We start from the raw sequence: 18514 nt of genomic DNA on the forward strand, positions 1-18514 counted from the left end.
GCCATTAGAGAGCAGGTACCTCCTCTTCCTTAGAAATGTAGAAAAGTTGTTGTAAGGGAACTGCCCACCCATCCAAGCATTTAACTATGGGAGGAAAAGGAAGGTGATTCCTAGTCCAAAAAACAATCTTCATGCAGAACATTCTGCCGCTCTGTTCCAGTGGGGCAAGGTCCATTTAAAGCTAGAACCTCGTGTGGTGATATTATCTATGCGCTACTTTTTTCTTGAAAGAAGAAAGATGAAATGTTTAATGGTCAAAGCACGAGTGAGGAGACTCTGAGAGTTCATTGCATGAATACATGATGATGAAGCCTGGGTTGCATTTCGAGACCAAAACATGCTGAGATACCCAAACTTTGAGACTCTGCATAGAAGAGAATAGCGGAGAGAAGAGAAAATAGAATAGCTGCATCAAGTTAGTGGAAGTAGCAAAGAGAGAGCTAGCTGTATGAGAAGTTGCAGTGAGAAAAAGCTATCTAAGCCCTTTGAAACTGAGGCCCCAGTGTCTAAGACAGAGCTGCAGGGTTTGTTTGCCCTGCAGGGTTTCAGTTTTGCCTCGGTCCAATATTCCCTTACTTCTTTGAAAGGGAAATGTATATTTTGTGCGATTGTGTATTGGACATACATAATTTGTGTTTTGATTTTACAAGATGGCACATTCAAAATATTGCCTTGATTTTCAGAAGACACTTTGGACATTAGAACACTGATGAGACTGTTAGGTAATACGGAGAACTTTGAAGTTCTGCTGCATGCCAATCTCTGCAAGTCTGAGACAGTTCTGTGCTTGGGGTGGAAGCCAGAGATGAGAACCACCGAGCTGTGTCCCTTCACAACACTCTGTCCCTAAGGGAGCTGCTCCTGTCACTCCAGCCTCACTAGCCAATCAGGGCTCCAGATAGACTGCCTGACAGAATGGGGCAGGCACTTCCGGTACGCCATGCAGCAGGGAGGCTCTGTGGTTCCTTGTGCTGCGCTGTGACCCGCTGCCGGGAGCTGTGAAGAGACAGGGGCGAGCTCGGAATCGGCCATGGTGAGTGAGGGGCCGAGGTCCCCACGGGGAGGAGCCGGGGGAGGTGGTGTGGGGTTCCGGGGCTGCGGGAACCGGCGTCCGGACGCGGCCGCCTGTGAGGTCATGTGAGTTCCCTGAGGATCCTGCTGTCCCTGCAGCTCTCGAGTCCTGTGGTCTCTGAATAACTTGCGGCTGCGGCTGCACTTAACGTGGGCTTGGGTGAACTGTGTGAGGATTTGTCCTTATTTCCCACGTCACTATGCAGGGCACGCGCATGCGCAGCTTTCATCTTTGCTGTGGAAGGCAGTTAACTGGCAGAGTCCTGGTCTCTCTAGTGTCTTCTACAAGTTCTGCACTTGGCGCTGAACATTCAGGTGTAGATAGATCCGTCTGCAGTTAATTCTGTGCAGGGTGTGAATTCTGTGTCATTAACACATTTGCATGTAGATGCCAGGGTGGTCCAGTCACGAGTGTCAGTAAGGCCAGACTTACTGGGTTTCCTGGCCTCGTGTGTCAAAATTGACTCTATATTAATTGTGTCTTTATTTCTAAGTTTTCTCTTAGTTTTTCTTGATCTCTTTATTTTATCCCAAATAGTACATAGAAAGATCTAGGCCAGCTACTGCTGCACAGTGAGAGCCTGAAAGGACTAAGCAGACGCCATAACAGGCTGCTCAGTCTTCTCTCAGAGATCAGGCCTCAATTTCAGTTTCCTGAGACTTGAGCAAGCAGTTTCTGGGAGGGCTATGACATAGTCCTTGCAGTAGCTCCCTTTCTGCATGTACTCTGACCCTGACCGCTCAAAGTTCAGCCAGTTTTTTTACTGTCAAGGACCCCTCACCAACTTAAGAGCGACGTGCATGGGGTCAATGTGAACGTGTGAGGCCAGCCAGCCTCCATGGCAGCTCAAAGACAGTGCCTGGGCCACTGAGTCAGTTCCCACAGTCACTATGTGTAAGGCCAGCCAGCCCCCATGGCAGCTCAAAGACAAAGCCTGGGACTTGTCCAGGCCTGCCCCAAAATGAAAACTGTAACCCCCAACCAGTAAATTCAAATATTACATACCCTCACGCAGTCATAAGATGCAAAGGCTTATACCACCCAGCTTGCAGTTTTTCCCTTTAAAAATCCCTCATCCTGAGAACTCAGGGCCATTCTCCTCCACCTGCTAGTCAGAGTGTTGGACACGGACCAAGCCTGAACTTGCTTTGCTATCAATAAACCCCTTTGTGCTTGCATCGGATATTGGCTCTGTGGTGGTGGTGTTGGTGGGGGGGGGGGGGGGTGTCTTGAGACATGGGCCCATCTCAGAAAACCTTAAAGAAAAGTATGTCTGTGTACTTTGTTTTGAGTCACATTCTCTCTGCCTGATAAAGGTCATGGAATTAAACTTGAGTTCCCTGCAAAAGCAGTATGTTCTTAACACCTGAGCCATCTCTTCAGCCAAAAATCCAAGTATTACATTTCTGTGACTTTGAAACATTTTTACTTTTTCAAACATTTAAAAGTTGATTCTTTAATCAGTATGAAAGCATTCAAATAATTATGAGGATCAACTTAATATGCCAGACTTTGTTGACTCCCCAAGGGGGGGGGCCTTACCCTCTCTGTGGAGTGAGTGGGGGTGGGGTTAAGGGGGGGGCAGGAGAAGGGGAGAGAGGGGGAACTGGGATTGGTATGTAAAAATGAAAAAAAATTAATTAAAAAAGCAAAAAAAGAGAAATAAATTCATATGATATACTAGTAAAATTACATTCAAGAGGGTACTCTACCTAGAACAAAACTTTCTGTTTGTCAGCTCCGTTACATTGAGACTAGGTCTCACTGCATAGTTCTAGCTGGCCTTGAATTCAAGATCTTTCTGCCTCTTTCAATCTAGGATTAAAGGCCTAAGCTACTATACCTGGCCATATTTATAACATTTATGTAACATTTACATAAACTATCATAAGCTGATAGGTTAATAAGAAAAACAGTTGCCTTCTAGATCTCAAGTAAACTGCCTTCACAGCATGCTTTTTTAACATCATCTGGAGCTTTCCCCATAGCTTTTATTTCAGTTTCTGTTAAGCTTTACTTGTTCATTTTATTTTTTGTTTGTGCATGACTCCATAAATGTATATGGTTGCTACTTCTCTCTGAGGCCAGAAAAAGGTTGGATTTATTGGAGTTATAGGCATGTAAGCCAACTGACCTGTGTGTGGGGCACCAGACTCAGGTCCTCTGCAAGAGCAGCACAGTCTTAAAAGCTGATCCTCCCCTGCAGGCCCTGCAGGTTTCTGAAGCTGATGAGCCAGTACCCTTGGAAGATGGTTTTAACTTTACATTTTAATGACATAAACCTGGCAGTCAAATAGCACCCACTCAATGCTATTTGATACTCTCAAAAAGATCAAGAGTCACTATAGAATTCTTGATCAGTCACCTTGGTTATCTTCATGTTCACAAGTATGATGGTGTAAGTAAACACAAGCTTATGCTTTTAAATTGCCAGATGTTTGTTGTGATTGAATGTGAAGATACTTGACCTCAGCAGGGTCATCTGGGATGAGAGAGCCATCTTCAGCCACCAATAACCTGCTTTCTGGTCTTTTTAGCAATTGCTTACAAGTTGTGGCAGTAGTACCACATGCAGCTCAGGCCCATCCATGAACTGTCAATAACTGTCCAGCCATTCTATAATCACCATTAGCATGTGACTCCACCTTCTGTTTTCCAAGTTCAGATAGAAATGAGTAGCCATTTTTAGTCTGGATTCAGATAGCTCTAGTTCCTTTTTTACCTCTCAAGATAGTATGTGAGTACTGTTAATGCCATCTCTCCTTCTAGAGTTTTAAATAAATTGGTTAGTGCATAATTAGGCATTAGACATTTTGGTTTTGCTGAAATAGCACTGGAAATACCAAGCACAGCTCATGCAGCTGGGAAAGAATTGGTAAGTGAATTTCTTTTTCCTGCCATACCCTAGCTTGCTTAGGATGTAAAGTTAGCATTTTCATAGGTTATCATAAGTCCTCACTAGGAAATGGAGGGAATTTATGATTGGATATATTATCAAATTCCTCACCCTATGATTCAGGAACATTCTTAGGAAATGGAGGGTAGGTATTTAAAGGAGGTTCCAATAAGGAAGCTGAGGGAACTGTCACCACCTTGTAACTGGTGCTGTTTTTACTTGACCTGTGTTATCTTTTTAGTTTTAATAATACTGATTGGCATATTCTGCTCATTGATCATGAGGCTCTGCTCTCAGGAATGTAAAATGATATAGAGAGGAACTGTAGGAGAAAATGCAGGAATGTCCTGGTGGTTAGTCTATCTTGTACACTGCGCTTCTAAGTAACAAGCGTGGCCCACCATGCTCCTGAATATTCCCCAAAGTCAGAACATTGAATTATAAAGTAGCATGGGTAGTCAGTAGCTGGCCTGCTGACCTGTCTACACTCTCTTTTTATATGCTGTTTCTGCATAGAGATCTGGTGGGTTGTATGACTGCTCACTTTTCAACCCAAGGTGATGTGCTAACCAATTATAGTCAATAGACTTCCACTGTATAAGTAATTGCTCATGTGAAGTAAAGTAGATAATGTTCCATGAAACCATCCCTGGAGTGGTTCTTCTCTATGCCCTTTACTGACCCATGGGCATTGTGGCCTTGTTGGGGGACACACAGGTAATAACTGTAACAGCAACTTGGCACCCAACATGGGTGATTTGTTTTTTTCTTTTTTTCTTTCAGGAAGGGTCTTACTAATTCATCCTCGCTTGCTTGAAACTTATGATGTAAAGCAGGTTCATCTATGCCTCCCCAGTGCTAATATTAAAAGTGTATGTCACTGTGCCCAGCCTCAGTGTTTACTATTAAAATGTCACTACCTGGAGGATGGAGCTTGGTAAGGAAAAAACATGCAAGGCTAACCTCAGCTATTTACTGAACTTGAGGGCAACCTGAGCTACTTGAGACTATTTCCTCCCCAAACAAAAACAGCTATGTGCACTCATGCACAGTGTAATACCAGAACTCAGGAGGCAGAGACATAGGATGGAAGCAAATTTAACCTAATGTTTGCATAGTTCTATTCCAACCATGTCTATATAGGGAAACCTTGTCCCCTCAGCAAAACAGCAATAGATGTCATAACCCATGGAAATAGACTACCTGCAAGTGGTTAAGGTGCTTGCTTCTGAGCCTGATGATTTGAGCTCAATCCCTAGGACCCACATGATGGAAAAAATGACTCTCACAAGTTGTTCTTTTACTTCCACATGTGTGCAGCACTTAAGACACCATGCATGGAAAACAGGGTGCTGGGAATGTAGGTCATGGGTAGAATACCTGACCACATGTGAAAGCTTTGGGTCCCATCCTAGCACCTCAGAAGAACATCTTGCTTAAGTCAGGATTCCTCTTTGCTGTCCCTGATCTCCTGCACCTCCCTGTGCAGCCCATGCTAGTCTGGATGCTGGGATTACAGGCATATGCCACCTAGTCGGCTTGTAAAAATCTCTAAAAAAAAAAAAAAAAAAAAAAAAAAAATCTCTAAAGAGTTGAAGTAAAGACTTCTTAATCAAACAGAAGTACTAACAGCAGAATGCATTTACACTCCTCTTGCCCCAGGAGTTCAATCCAGCAGGGCATAGGCTCTGGCAGCTCCTTTCTGTTCTCTCCAACTTCAGAGGTTACTAATTCAGGTTTCTATTTAATCCAATTAAGGTGAATCATCAATGTACTGGATAGTTTTATGTCAACTTGACACAAGCTAGAGTCATTTGAGAGGAGAGAGCCTCAATTGAGGAAATGCTTCCATAAGATCTAGATGTAGGCAAGCCTGGAAGATATTTTTTTAATTAGTGATTGATTGGGAAATGCCCAGCCCATTGTGGATGGTGCCACCCATGGGCTGGTGATCCTAGGTTTTATAAGAAAGCAGGCTGAGCAAGCCATGGTGAACAGGCCAGGGGCAGCACCTTCCATGGCCTCTGCATCAGCTCCTGCTTCCTGGTTCCCACCCTGCTTGAGTTCCTGTCATGTCTTCCTTCCTGAGCATGGGGAGCAGGAGCCCTTGTGTGGAAACATGCTTATTGTTGACCTCACCATGCAGAGAGCATAGCTCTACTGTTTTTATTGTCTCCATGGAAGGCAGATTTGCTGACTAGCTGAGCCCTAGTTTCTCTATTATCTTCTCAAAGTTCTGAACTTGCCACTTAACACAGGTGTAGGATCCCACTGGAATTAATTTTATACAGATCTTAAAATCTGTGTTATTAATACATATCATAAATGCCACCATGTTCCATTCACATGTGTTAGTAAGGCCATACTTACTGTGTATTCTAGTCTCATTGGTTAACACTGACTGTATTTTAATTGTTTTCTTATGTCTCTTTGCTCTGGTGTTCTATTGATCTCTTTATTCTTCCCCAGACAGTAAATCTTTCTGCTAGTTAGTGTTCAAAGTTTTGAAGTCAAATTTTGTCACTGTCTGTGCTGTTTATTCAATCTTATGTTGATCTCGTTTTCATTCTTGATGACCTTTTGCCATCAGTTTTCTGTTGTTGATGGCATAAATTATTAGATTTTTATTGGATTTTATTGAATCTCTGGCTGAAATTCTCAATTTTTGTAATATTCTATTGACATAATAGCCAAAAAGGCAGCAAAGCACAAGGTTGTTTTCTTATCAAGGTTGGCTCAGCTCCCTACTTGGACTTTCCCATCCTCCATCAGACACACATCCCAGTGGGATCCATACTTCTCAAAGTTTAAATGTGCATTATTAAACCCTTTTCTTTAAAAAGACAGTTTAGTTAGATTAGCATGAATATAGGAGGAGATGGTACCTATTGCCTAGGCAGGTAGATCCCATATTGCAAAGGAATAGAGAAAAGAATACTGTGATCTCAGTCAGAGAAAGTTGAGTCCATCCATATATGCTGTGAGATGTTCTATATGGCAAATGTGTTGCTGATTAGTCAATAAATAAAACACTGGTTGGCCATTGGCTAGGCAGGAAGTATAGGCGGGACAAGGAGGAGAATAAAGCTGGGAAGTGGAAGGCTGAGTCAGAGAGACACTGCCAGCCGCTTCGATGACAAACAGCATGTGAAGATGCCGGTAAGCCACGAGCCATGTGGCAAGGTATAGATTTATGGAAATGGATTAATTTAAGCTGTAAGAACAGTTAACAAGAAGCCTGCCACGGCCATACAGTTTGTAACCAATATAAGTCTCTGTGTTTACTTGGTTGGGTCTGAGCGGCCGTGGGACTGGCAGGTGAGAGAGATTTGTCCTGACTGTGGGCCAGGCAGGAAAACTCTAGCTACACATATATCTTACCATTCATATTATAACTGGAAGCCAAACATTGTCTTCCAGGTGTTTTACCTCCTCAGCCCCCAGACACAAGATGTTGCTTGACCCATTTTATCCCAGTAGAGTATGGTCTGGGCTGTGATCAGATGGATCTGTGACTCTCTGTGTTGGCTGGAATTTAAGACCTTCAGAATCCAACTTGCTAAACTAGTGTAACTGAATTTAAAACCTTAGTAGCCTTGTGAGGCACTTCTACCCCAGTTAGAAATGCAGCTTCCAGATGGCATCATATACAGCAGTCACACTGAGGACATGAAGAGACTGCCTTCACTGCTTCCAGCAGACCTGATCCAAGGTTTCCCGGGTTCTCCGAGGGAACTTGGTAGAGAGGGAAACAAGGCATAATGCAATGCACTCAGAGAAAAGATAGGGACTTAAACCTAAGTTTGGAGGTCTTATGTTGTTTAGTCTTTTCTTAGGTAATGTAGGGAAGGTTATATTGGTAAATCCTATAACCAGGCAAGAAGTACAGGCCCACCCCCAATTTGGGTAAATATTTTCTTCCTTTTAGTTCTCTCTCTCCCCGCTTGCCCATCCTCCACCCCTTCCCTTTCCCTCTCCCTCCCCATTGTTCTCACTCCCTGTTTTTTCTTCAATTTATTTTACTCTTTTCTTTTAGAGTTCTTTCTACTTAGGTTACATTTCTCTCATGGTTTATATTTGCCTCAGGCTCTTATCTTTGGATGTTCAGTCCTCAGTTAGTGGAACTAATTGTGTAAAATTAGGAGGTATGCCCTTGTGGGAGTAGGTGAGTCTTGTTTGTTAAGGTGAAACTATAGGTGGGCTTTGAGGTTTCAAAAGCCCAAGTGAAGAAAGTGTTTCTTTCTGCTTGTATGTCTGTGTATCAGGATGTTAGTCTCAGCCCCAGGCATGCCTACCTTGATGCTGCCATTCATGATGATAATGAACTAATCCTCTGTCTGTGTAATCAAGCCCCTATTAAAAACCTTGCATTGTAACAGTCACCTTGGTCACAGCAATGGGCCAGTAACTAAGATAGATATTTTTGTGTAATATTTTGGCGTATTGTCTGTATGTATTCTTCTCATAACTTGTGAAAATGAGTAAGGCTAAATTAAAAAGTCATGGACTGTCTTGACAACATTTAGTCTGTTGCATGGTCATTACTGATGACTGATGCAGGTCTATAGAGGAAAAGAGCAACAATAGGGAAAGAAATTCATGAAACCTGTGTGTTTTGGCAAGAAAAATAGCACTAGGTGGTTTCAGATGACAGTTCTGGATTCTTCCTCTGTGCTTTCAGTTCAGCGCTGTTGCAGCCATCTGTTTGGCAGAGTCAAGGCCCCAGTGAGGAGACTGATTGTTAATTGTTTGAAGATGTGAAAATGAAGACTGGGTTGCATTTTGAGACCACTAGATGTTGAGATACCCAAGCTCTGAGACATTGTCATGAATATCTGGGTGTAGGATGTGGAAGAAGCAAGAGAGAGATGTGTGAAAGTGTCAAAGAGAAGGAGCCATCTAAGCCTTTTAAAACTATAGCCCCAGGTGTCTAACACAGAGCAGCAGGATTTGGTGTTTGCTCTGCAGGGTTTCAGTCTCATATTGGTCCAGTCTTTCCTTACTTCTTTGAAAAGGAAATGTGTATACTGTGCCATTGTTTGTTGGGTAGATATAATGTGTATACTGTGCCATTGTGTGTTGGGTAGTTTTTTGATTTCACAAGATAACACATTCTGGAGACTGCCTTCAGTGTCAGAAGAAATGTTTTACATTCTAACAATGTTGGGACTGTTACAGAATATGGATATCTTTGTGGTTAGACTAATTGCATTTTGCATTATGGGTTGAGTATGAAGCTATCATGACCTGTGTCAATACATGGTAGGTTGAATGAAAACTCTCCCAAGTACAAAGATGTATTTGACACCTGTGGTTTGTAGTTTTCATAGGGGTGCATATGGTACCTCTAGGATGAGCAGCCTTTCCAGAGTATGTTAGTATTTGGGGATAGGTGTTGAGTGTTTATACCTATGACCACACTTGTCTTCTTTCTGTGGTTGAAGCTGAGCAGTCCCCTTCCTTCTCATGCAGCCACGCCATTACCATCATAACAGACTCCATCCCTAAATAATGTAAGATAAAATAGATGCAATTGCTTTTTCTTGCTAAGCCATTTTTCTGCCCTGATGTTTTTATTTTTATGTATTTGATGATAGAATTAAGTTTTTGTATATGTGAAAATTTGCTTTTGTGCTGAGCTTTACCCACTTCTTTACTTTTAAACTCTGGCAGAAAGTATCATTGTTGACCACCAGGATGACATACATTCATGGCAATACTGATCTCCTGAATCATTACATTGCAGATGTGTAACTTTCTCCATATAGTTATGCATGTTTTAATTTGTTTTTTAATTTTTAAAATGTGTGCATGGGTCTTTTGCGCGCGTGTGTGTGTGTGTGTGTGTGTGTGTGTGTGTTTACTGTGTGTGTGCCTGGTGTTCACTGAAGTGAGAAGAGAGCACTGATTTCTCTTGAACTGGAGTTACAAATTGTTGGGACCTCCAAGTGAGTACTGGGGATTGATTCAGGTCCTCAAAAATAACAGGTGATCTTAACTGTTGACCCATCTTTATACTCTATTGGGTTTAGTTGGTTGTTTGTTTTAATTTTTTAGCATCAACTTTTACTCACTAATGTTTTTGAGAAACCTTTTGATTTGTCAGTCACTCATTAAAAATGCATTTCTTCAATATGAATATTATATTACCCTTAGAGTTTAGGTGAGGCACTCCATTTTTCTGAAAGACAAGTACATTTATGAAGTGGATTTTTAACTCATTGGTGGAATTTAGTGTGAGCCCTGAGTGCTCTCTTTTTTGTCTTTGTTTGTTTGAGACAGGGTCTCACTATGTATCTTTGGCTCTCCTGGAAATCTTTATCCAGACCAGGCTGGCCTGGAAATCATGAAGATTTACTTGTCTCTGCCTCCTGAGTTTTGTCATTAAAAGTATGCACCATCATACCCATCTTGTCCATCCTTTTATGATGTCAGTAATTTTGATACAATTTAGTTGATGTTTACTCAATACTATTGCTCTGTTTGCATGTTTCTCTCTATATATAAATTAGCGTTTTTCTTGGAATGTCATATACTGTTCAGAGGGCCCAGAAATGATAGTCATGGTCCTCCTTTTCTGTTTCCTTCTAAAATGATTTGGTGATTGCATTTGAAATTCTGTTGAGCACACAGAATTATGTAAATATATTCACAATGAAGTGTACATTTGAAATGTATTCAATCTCAACATTTCTATTACATATGTGTATGGGATATTTTAGGATGCAGTGACCTATGAGGATGTGCATGTGAACTTCACTCAGGAAGAGTGGGCTTTGCTGGATTCTTCCCAGAAGAGTCTCTACAAAGATGTGATGCTGGAAACCTATGAGAACCTCATCTCTATAGGTAAGAATGTGAGCTTTCTGTCACATTTTAGCTTAAGGGGACAAGCCTTTCTTGGAGATTGGTGTTCCACTGTGATTTCAACTCAAATTTTGCTAATTTTCAATAATATATCATACATTTTTGGTACTATATTTTAGGCTACAAATGGGAAGACCAGAATATTGAAGAACATTGTCAAAGTTCTAGAAGACATGGAAGGTAATTTTCATCTGCAAGGAGATACATTTATGCCTTTGAAGAAATTTTAATATGCCCTGATATTTAATGAAAAACAACAGTGTAAATAATTACAGCTTTGTGATGATTATTAAATTCCTGCAACATTATGTACTTCTGTTTCAGGTAGCATGATCTGTTTGCAATGCAGTCCTCTAAGAAACAAAACAAGGAAACAATGCCTTAACAAATGTCCCCATATTAATCATAGCCCTGTTGTAGAATTATCCATCCATACAGTTTCATTCCATTCAAGTATTGAAAAGGCATTCATACTCATTAGGGGATTTGGGTGTGTCTCAGACCTTTTATAAGCAAATAGTGCATAGTGAAGCTATTGTTACTCATATACTTCTAGTGATTTATCATAGTTTAGTGAGAAGGGCAGTTTGTAACAATCAAGAAGCATGTGGTGGTGGAGAGACCTTAATCTATGAGGAATGAAAAGTTTAACTGTGAATGCAATGTGAAAACCTTCTGTTTGTAATCGTTGCTTTAATAGGTATATCGCCTGTCATTCTAGATATAAGCCATGTGAGCATAAGGGATATGGAAAGAAGCAATGTACCTCTCTCTCTCCCAGAAAAATTGGAAGATATGTAGTATTTCCCACTATGAGAAGACATGGTGATCGTGATTTAAGTGTACAATTAACTGGATTTCCAATTAATTCATTGGGAATATATCAACATACTTACACTGGGGGAAAACCTTCTGATGACAAGGAATATGGAAATTCTTCAACCTGTCCTGGTTCAGATTGCACATGTAATGTGACTCACACTTCAGGAAAATGTTTTGAATGTGATCAGTGTCGTAAAGCTCTGAGTTTTTCTAGTTCTCTTCAAAGAGGAGAAATAACTCACATAGAAAAAGGATGCTGTAAATGTGAGCCATGTACTAAAGACTTGAACCATGACAGGTATATTCAAACATGTAGAAGATCTGGTATTGAAGAGGAACCCTATGAATGTAAACAACGGGATAAAACATTTAGATCTGATTCCTCTTTACATTTACATGAAAGAATTCCTTTGAAAATAAAACACTATGAATATAATCAAGGTGATAAAGCCTTTGCATATCATAGTTGTCTTCAGTATGGATGTCATCAGTGTGGAAAGGCCTTTCATTGTCACAATTATCTTCAAACACATGAAACAACTCATACTGGAGAAAAACCCTGTGAATGTAACCAATTTGGCAAAACCATTGCAAGTACTGGTGATTTTTACAGGCATAAAAGAATTCATACGGGCAGGAAACTGTATCAGTGTAATCAATGTGGTAAAGCCTTTGCACAGAAGAGTAATCTTCTCAGGCATGAAAGAAGTCATACTGGAGAGAAACCCTATGTTTGTTATCAGTGTGGTAAAGCCTTTGCAGATAACAGCAGTCTTCACAAGCATGAAAGAAATCATACGGGAGAGAAACCCTATGAATGTAATCAATGTGGTAAAGCCTTTGCAAATTCCAGTAATCTTAAACAACATGTAAGAAATCATACAGGAGAGAAGCCCTATGAATGTAATCAGTGTGGTAAAGCCTTTGCATATCCTAGTAGTATTCAAAGGCATGAAAGAAGTCATACTGGAGAGAAACCCTATGAATGTAATCAGTGTGGTAAAGCCTTTGCACAAAAGATTAATCTTCACAAGCATGAAAGAAGTCATACTGGAGAGAAACCCTATGTTTGTAATCAATGTGATAAAGCCTTTGCAGATAGCAGTACTCTTCAAAAGCATGTACGAAGTCATACTGGAGAGAAACCATATTTATGTAATCTATGTGGTAAAGCCTTTGCACAGAAGTGTCATCTTCTCAGTCATGAAAAAATTCATACTGGAGAGAAACCCTACGAATGTAATCAATGTGGTAAAGCCTTTGCAGAGAAAAGTCATCTTCACAGGCATGAAAGAAGTCACACTGGGGAGAATTCCTATGAATGTAGTCAATGTGGTAAAGCTTTTGCATATAACAGTCATCTTCACAGGCATGAAAGAGTACATACTAGAGAAAAATCCCATGAACATAAGAGGTAAAACTTTGTACATCAGGCAGAGACAAAATCATTTTGGAGATGTCAGTACCATGGGGTGTCCACCAAGACAGTCAGCAGTGGTAAAGTGGAACCAGTAAGAGCCTAGAAGAAAAGTTGTGGGAACTGCGAAGGGTGGAGCCAGAGAAGCCCTGAAGATTGGGAGTGGATCCCAGTCATTAGTAGTGGAGTTATTTATACTGTTAGAGTTTTTTTTTCCCTTCTTTCAGAATGTGACTGACCTAATTCATCCCTTTTGAAGAGAGAAGGTATTAACTTAATTTTGATATTTTTACAAAAGCCATAGTTGAAAGACTTTGAACTTTTAAAATAAATTTTGGATTTATTGTGAGATTGAATATTTTTAAGGAAAAAATTTTAATGTGTTTGAATTTGTAAAGATTATAGGACTTTTATTAAAGTTATTTATGTTTTTAATGTGAGATCTTGGGAATGAATAAGAAAGGAAGGATTGTGGCTTAATAGTGATGTTTGTGTGTCAAGTTGACAAATGATCAGTTGTACTGGCTAGTTTTATGTCAATTTCACACTAGAGTTGTCTGAAAGGAGGAAAACTCAAGAAAATGCTTCCATAAGATCCAGGTATAAGGCATTTTTTTAAAATAATGATTGATTGGTAAAGGTCCTGGGATCTATAAGAAAGCAGGTTGAGCAAGGCATGGGAAGCAGGCCACTAAGAAGCACCCCTCCATGGCCTCTGCATCAGCTCCTGCCTCCCAATTCCGGCCCTGCTTGAGTTCTTGTCCTGACTTCCTTCAGTGATGAACAGCAATGCTTAAATGTAAACCAAATAAACCCTTTTCTGCCCATCTTGCTTTTTGGTCATGGTGTTTCATTACCAAAGTTATAACTAAGACATCTTGTCTCCAAAAATTAATAAAAAAGGGTTATGGACAGATGGCTCAGCAATTAAGCACACTGGCTATTCTTCCAGAGGACAGTTTCAATTCCCAGCACCCACATGGAAATTCACAACTGTCTGTAAGTCCTGTTCCATGGTACCCAACACTTTCACACAGTCTTACATATAAACAAAACACCAATGCATGTAAAATAAACTATAAAAAAAAAAGACTATATGAAATTATGAAACTTAATATAGTCTGGACTCTACTCAAATAAATCTTTTGTTTTCTTCATTCTGTGTTTACAATTACATTAAGAAGCAATTTTCTGAGTCCATTCACAGAGGGATAGAAATCATTCAATTCTTCAATGACCAAATAGTAGGGAATTTCATCACCTTTAAGTGATAGAAGACAGAAACATTAGTGTTGTATCTTCATCTACATTATAATGACATATTGGCGAGTTGGGGATTTGACTCAATAATAAAGCTGCTGTTGGGTACCCAAATTTGGTTCCTAGCACCCACATCAGATGGCTCAGAACTACTTTTAAAGCTTTGTCCTGGAGATCTGATGCACTCTTCTGACTTACTTGGGCACCAGGTATCAAATGGTGCAGATATATATGTATTTGTGTGTATGTGTGTGTGCAAGCGTGCATGACTCCATATTTTTAAAAGCTTTCTTCATGTATATGTTATGTTTTTTCCTAAAATTAAAATAAATTTAGATATATTGTCAGAACATGGTCCTGAAAGGAGTTATTGAGGAGAATTCTACATGATTATGTTAACACTCCCAGAAGTCAAGACAAGAGTCTTGTGACCTTGCTTTCTTCAAAACATGAAATTGGAATGTTTTTGTGCTCTTCCAAGGTGTAGCAGATAGGTGTGAGTTGACTTCAGATTACTCATTATTGCTTGCTGTTCTTATTCAATTAAATGTTTCAACTAACCTTTATATGACTGTATGGAAAAGCGTGTTTCTGTCATACGTCACTTGTTTTTTTTATTATTGTATACAGCTTGAACTCATGAGAACTTTACTCATGACCTTTCTTAACCTGTAGAGTATAAATTGTATGGGACACTGAATAAAGTTGGCTATCATGCCATAGTCCTCCTCATTTATTGGCTCCATTCTCCCAAGTCCCACCATCTTTAGAGTGGTGAAAAGTGGCACTTGAATAGAAACTGGAAGTTGGCTACAAGTTAAAGAGAGGACCCTTAGTGAAGGAGAGATGAGTGAGAATAATGGGGCAGAAACGAGCGGGATGGGGTTGGGGGGTAGGTTCCTTTTGTTGACTTATTGCATCATTTTTTTTAAAGAATGGAGCATACTATTAACATTAAAATCACAATTATTAGATTGCTTGAAAATTGATTAGGATTATAACTTCTGGTTTCCAGAAGACAGAATTTTAGATGAAGTAAGGACAGAGCCCAAAATGATAGTGAAAAGGCATATAAACAAGGAAAAGATCCCTGTTCAATTTTGTGTCCTTTGTTCGTTAACATGGACTATTATCAAACTAAGGAAGACAAGGAGGATATTAATCATGAAAGACTCATTATGAATTCTTTCAATGACTATAAGCTTTATGATCAAACTTTTAATTAGTAAAAGAGGCACAAAGGTGATTTTCCTTGTTCAGGCAAAATCAAAAGTAAAAATATAACCTATGTGTGTGCTGAGGACAGCTCCCTCAGTTACTTCACTGGAGCCTACTTTATATACATATACTCCATTTTCTGAAAATGACCCCGAAGCCTGGGGTGAGTAATTTACTGATCAATCTAATCTTCAATTCTCTGCATTTTGGTGAAGACTTAGGAGAGCCTATTAAAAAGTTGATTTTATTACTGGCCTCATGAGATGTAATTGGTATTTCCAGTGCAGCTTCAGCAAAATTGAGGTGTTTAAATGTTAGAGAATTGTATGAATCTCAAATATTATTAAGGACCAGCCTTAATATTCTTCCCAGGGGCTCAGAAGAGAAGCTATTAACGGTGAGAATTATTTTTGGGAAAAGAATCTATTTACACTGTGCTCTTTGTCTACTTTATTCCTGTAGGATAAAATCCTATCTACACAGCTTCAGTTCTGCTCTCATGCCTAGCTCCTTTCTTGCCTTATTTCTCTCTACATTTATCTGCTGTCCCCGATAAGTTCTATCTTAATTCTCTCATCTTAGTTCTGCCCCACCTTTGTCTTCCTCATCTTGTTCTTACCCATCTCGTTCTTCCCCATCTAGCTCTTCCTCATCTTCCACCTCATTCTAGTTCTCCAGTCTAAATCCTCTTCAGTCAAAATCCTCAAAAATCCTCCCTAAATCTCTGAGGTTTGCAGTGATATACCCTGCTGTGGGATGGTCTGTATGTCAAGTGTGTTGTTGATTGGTCAATAAATAAATCACTGATTGGCCAGTGGCCAGGCAGGAAGTACAGGTGGGACAAGGAGGAGAATAAAGCTGAGAAGTGGAAGGCTGAGTCAGAGAAACACTGCCAGCCACCACTACAAACAGCATGTGAAGATGCCGGTAAGCCACGAGCCACGTGGCAAGGTATAGATTTATAGAAATGGATTAATTTAAGCTGTAAGAACAGTTAGCAAGAAGCCTGCCACAGCCATACAGTTTGTAACCAATATAAGTCTCTTGGTTGGGTCTGAGTGGCTGTGGGACTGGCAGGTGAGAGAGATTTGCCCTGACTGTGGGCCAGGCAGGAAAACTTGAGCTACAAAACCCATGTAATGACAGTGCTCTAGCCAAATCAAGGTCACCAGGCTTGAATTCTTACAGGGTCATAAAGAGTTTTCCTTAGGCAGTGACCATCAGGCTTTCTTTTACAACTCAAAAAGGGAGTGGTAAAGGAGGAGGTCAACTGAGAGCTAAAATCAGTTAATACATCAGAAAAGGGGGATTTATGTGCTCAAACTACATTCCTAGAAGTGGTTAGGTAAAAACATTAGGCATCTGTAATGTTAGTAAGGCTGTATAAGAAAGAGGTTAATTTGCACAAGAAATAAAGCTTAAATTGCACAAGAAATAAAGCTATCTGCCTGACCTAGGAGACAGGTATGGTTTCCTTAGTTCAGGAGATCATTTGGCCTTGGATGCTTGATAGGTATTTTAGATAAATACACTGTTAGGAGTTCTTGGAAGCACACATAGCATACAAAAAAAATCACTGTAGGAACCAGCATATGTGTGTGTGTGTTTGTGTGTATGCATATGTGTATATATGTATGTGTGTATGTGCATGTGTGCTAAAATATCACCAAGATTTCTTAAGCCATGGCTTCAGAAAAGTCCTTGACCTTTTCAAATAGTAGCTTTTGTGATAGTAGCTGGATCCCATTACATTTTCCTGCAGCTTGCAGCATATGGACTTTAAAATCATTTGCAGACTAATATGGAAAGATAGGAAATCTTTATCCAGCTGGCAAGAGAGGGGTTTTCTCATATGACCCGAATTTGTGATTACAAAAGTTGTCCAAACCTCTCCTCTTCCACAGGCAAATATTTATTTTATTGATGGCTCATCTAATGGATCAGGAAGGATTTATAGTCCAGATATTCATCAATCTATCAATACTTCTTTTTCCTGAGCTCAACAGGTGGAACTGGCTGTTTTGATTCATGTATTACAGTTAATTTATAAACCTTTAAATATTGTTTCAGATTCTGCTTATGTTGTTGAAATATTTCCAGCAATAGGAACTACTTTAATTTTAACTGCAGTTTCTGTTAAGCTTCCATTACTACAGGAACTAAAACATCTGGCAAAACCCATAGACATCCTTTATTTATTATTTATACTTGGGCATATTCCAGCCTGCCTGTTTTTATTGCAGAGGGAAATAAACGGATGCATTAATCTGCCCAATTTTTATTTCTCCAGAACAGGAATATCTACACCTACACACTACTGCTAATATACTTCATGTACAGTGTCCCATCCCACTTAGAGTAGTGGGATAAATTGTTCAGGAATGTCCTATTTATGTTCCTTTACACTGTCAGTCATACAGGTGGAGTTAATCACAGAGGTAAAAATACTAATGAATTATGTTAAATGGCTTTCACTCACTTTGTTCTTGAACCTTGGATGTCATAACAGCATGTGTTCATTTATACGTGTTCTACATTTCTATAGGCCAGACCTCAATCCTCAGAGAACACTTCTACAAACAAACTTTTGCTATTAAGTGAGTGCCAACTTTTATACAACTTACACTAGAACAGTATATACTAATTTTAAAAAACTGCACCCCTTCCCCATGGGCTCCACATTCTAGCCCACAACTCTGGAAGAATTCTGCTTTACCACAGGCCAGGCCTGTTCTACAGACTCCAAGTAAAACACCTCCCACTATCCACTAACACTCACTTAAAGCCCATCCAATAGACCCCCTGCTCTCCTGGGCTCCATATTCTGGCCCAAAACTTGGGCAGAAGACCTGCTTTCCTGGAGGCCATGTCAGTGCTAGGAACCCCAGGTAAGACATCACCTACTGCCAGTTAAGACCCACTAGAGCCCACCCAACAGCCCCCAAATGCACACACTCCCCTG

At 40.1% G+C, this 18514-nt stretch overlaps 1 protein-coding gene across 2 annotated transcripts; it reads left to right on the top strand.

The window, feature by feature from the left end:
* The first annotated feature begins 921 nt into the window (after positions 1-921).
* Positions 922-13905, top strand: LOC131900749 (zinc finger protein OZF-like). Of its 2 annotated transcripts, none has more exons than XM_059252065.1 (4): positions 922-1033; positions 10691-10817; positions 10955-11015; positions 11536-13905. In XM_059252065.1, exons 1-4 carry the CDS (start codon positions 1031-1033, stop codon positions 13073-13075), a joined length of 1731 nt encoding a protein of 576 aa, XP_059108048.1. In that variant the 5' UTR covers positions 922-1030; the 3' UTR covers positions 13076-13905. The 2 variants fall into 2 exon arrangements, with proteins under 2 accessions (XP_059108048.1, XP_059108049.1); XM_059252066.1 differs by having other exon boundaries at positions 11557-13905.
* Positions 13906-18514: the final 4609 nt, after the last annotated feature.

This window comes from Peromyscus eremicus, unplaced genomic scaffold, assembly GCF_949786415.1.
Source record: "Peromyscus eremicus unplaced genomic scaffold, PerEre_H2_v1 PerEre#2#chr22_unloc_1, whole genome shotgun sequence".
NCBI lineage: Eukaryota > Metazoa > Chordata > Mammalia > Rodentia > Cricetidae > Peromyscus > Peromyscus eremicus.

What these genes read in the sequence shown, in the direction of transcription:
- LOC131900749 (XM_059252065.1), top strand. An exon ending in TGAGAACCTCATCTCTATAG is followed by an intron (nt 10,818 to 10,954) that starts GTAAGAATGTGA and finishes ACTATATTTTAG; the next exon opens with GCTACAAATGGGAAGACCAG. An exon ending in AGTTCTAGAAGACATGGAAG is followed by an intron (nt 11,016 to 11,535) that starts GTAATTTTCATC and finishes TTGCTTTAATAG; the next exon opens with GTATATCGCCTGTCATTCTA.